The sequence below is a fragment of the Diachasma alloeum genome, unplaced genomic scaffold (genome assembly GCF_001412515.2).
Source record: "Diachasma alloeum isolate Michigan unplaced genomic scaffold, Dall2.0 Dall_scaffold_00650, whole genome shotgun sequence".
NCBI lineage: Eukaryota > Metazoa > Arthropoda > Insecta > Hymenoptera > Braconidae > Diachasma > Diachasma alloeum.
Window position 1 is genome coordinate 1 of NW_021680782.1, and position 2,276 is coordinate 2,276.

Consider the following 2,276-nt stretch of genomic DNA (forward strand, 5'->3'; position numbering starts at 1 on the left):
CTGTCTGAGAAGGCATTGAAGAAAAAGCTGAGAGGAGTTATCAACAGACTTTTCAAAGTTGGTGGCAACTTTCGTCACGATTGGTGATGTACGAGCTAAATTATGGTTTTGTCCTCATGGCCACGTCTACTTTCGTCCAATAAGCCATTTCAAGTTTCCTGAGAGATTGCCTGCCAACATCGAAATTCATCACAAGGTAAATTTCTGATAATCATCACCAGAATCAATGGACTCAATGAAGAAAATGTATTAATAAATTGTTTTTCTCATTTATCTGTTCCAGTTGTAAACGATTCTGACATTCCAAGAGGGGAAAAAAAAACTGCTTTTGCTGTATGACGAGAAGATGGGACAATTGCTTATGCTACGAGAAAACATTTTTTCATGATGTTTAATTATTTTTCCATAATAATAATTCCACATTACCAGTATAAAACTCATTTTATATTATGTGCGCGAGTGTGAATTATCATTTATTTTTTCATTATTATTCGAAATGAACAATATCTTTCTCGATGTATTGAATAAAAATAAAAAAATTGAATTGAGTATCCTCATGGTTATTATCCAGCATCTCCACAATCCTCCTTTGTCCCAAAACGTAAACACTCGAGTGTAGGCGCCAGACGCACCAGACAACTGCGAGAGGAGGGAAGTGGGAAGTGGGAAGTGTGTGTGGAGCGCGTAACGCTGCTCTTCTTCATTACGTCTCCGGTCGTCTGAGATACAGTCCGATTGTGTGTTAGCAAAAGTTTAAAGTCGATGTAAGTATTAGATATTGAAAGTGGTTATTCAAAAGTGCAGTGTAGTTTGTGATTGCTCAGTGTACATAGTGTGTGTACTAATTATTGTACTGTTTTTTTTTTTTTAATAATGAAAATGCAGAATTATCCCTTCCCAGACCCAGATCTCAGGGGTGAGGTTGAGGATGAGGATTATGCAATGGAGGACTGGTGGTTGGGGAAGGTGGATGAGTGCTGGAGTAAATTCCAGCACTGTTATGGTTTGATTGCTCATCTTGAGGTACCCATGCATCTCCTCTACAAATTCATGGGGTACCTCGGAGATTTTTATTTCGTCAGCAAAGTAAGTACCGAATGAAAAAAGAGTAGAATAATTCATTTTGTAATTACAAGTGAGAGAGATAATTAATATATAACTTTTTTTTTTGTGTAGTTGGGCGATCTTCACCAGGAATTGAGGAATTTCCTCAATTTCCTCCTTCTCGTGGATCGTGAGGAAGAGGCACGAGAGATGCTGCCATATGTGAGACCCCTGGTCTCTGCAGCATGGTTCGCACTGGAGGATCAAGGCCATCGCATTGAATAAAGTGAGTAAACATTATTCTCTCTCTTTACTTCTCTCTCATCTCTTTATCTCCCTCACTAATTCCAATGTTATTTTTTTCTTGTGTTTCAGATGCTGTCAACTCTCGGATCGTGCACCATTCTTTTTTATTCTTTAGTTTTTTATATTTTTATATATTTTCATCATTTTTTTCATATTCTTTATATTTTTTTTTACATTCTATATATTTTTTATCTTCTTCAACTTATTATATTTTTTCTTAAAGAAATGTTTTTCTTAAATACATTTAAAAGAAAAAAAACACAAATTCTGAGTTGTTGTTCATTTATTTCACCAGCGTCATCTTTTCAGGTTATTATTATTATTACATTGGTTCAACAGTTTGACAAATATCAGTAAGTATTTACGAAAAATTTTTAGATGTCGATCCAACTAAAGAGGCATGGGTTGTAGGGTCCTTCCAGAAAGGTGATTTTCAGACGTGTGGAGGCAGCAGCCATGCGAAACATTTCCAGTTTCGGTAGATCCAGCATGAAGATGTCAGACACTCGCTTTGGTAGGTAAACGATGCACTCATCGTTCAACACAACTGTCACTTTGTTGCCAAACTTCGTAGGGATGATCTTCAAATCCGTCACTGGATACACCTGGCCGAGAGTTAGCTCTGCTCGACGTTTGGTAGGCAGGAAATCCCCCATAGTTGCAATTTTATTGATCTCATCGAGATTCGTAGCTTGGTTCGTCTCCATTTTGACTGTTCTCTCTCTGCTGTTTTCACTGGATGTTGTTGGACAATTGTATGGTCACCGTTACAGGCAATCGACTGGATAAACACTGATTGCACTGATGGTACTTATAGTCTTTCGATTAGGGGAGGGGAGGATGCGATTATTGGCTATTATTTCAATGGTCATAAGATTCTTGGGGGGATTGGGGTAACATGCAACTTATTTCTCAACGGAAAAATT

General features: G+C 37.5%; 1 protein-coding gene across 1 annotated transcript; it reads left to right on the plus strand.

Annotated features, from left to right (window-relative positions):
• The first annotated feature begins 873 nt into the window (after nucleotides 1-873).
• On the plus strand, nucleotides 874-1,329 carry LOC114841520. Its single transcript, XM_029126530.1, has 2 exons — nucleotides 874-1,086; nucleotides 1,177-1,329. Exons 1-2 carry the CDS (start codon nucleotides 874-876, stop codon nucleotides 1,327-1,329), a joined length of 366 nt encoding a protein of 121 aa, XP_028982363.1.
• The last annotated feature ends 947 nt before the right edge of the window (nucleotides 1,330-2,276 follow it).

Bases quoted from the DNA above. Each gene is read 5' to 3' on its own strand.
- LOC114841520 (XM_029126530.1), top strand. From the start codon at position 874: ATGAAAATGCAGAATTATCCCTTCCCAGACCCAGATCTCAGGGGTGAG. The intron at 1,087-1,176 runs GTAAGTACCGAA...TTTTTTGTGTAG, and splicing joins ATTTTTATTTCGTCAGCAAA to TTGGGCGATCTTCACCAGGA.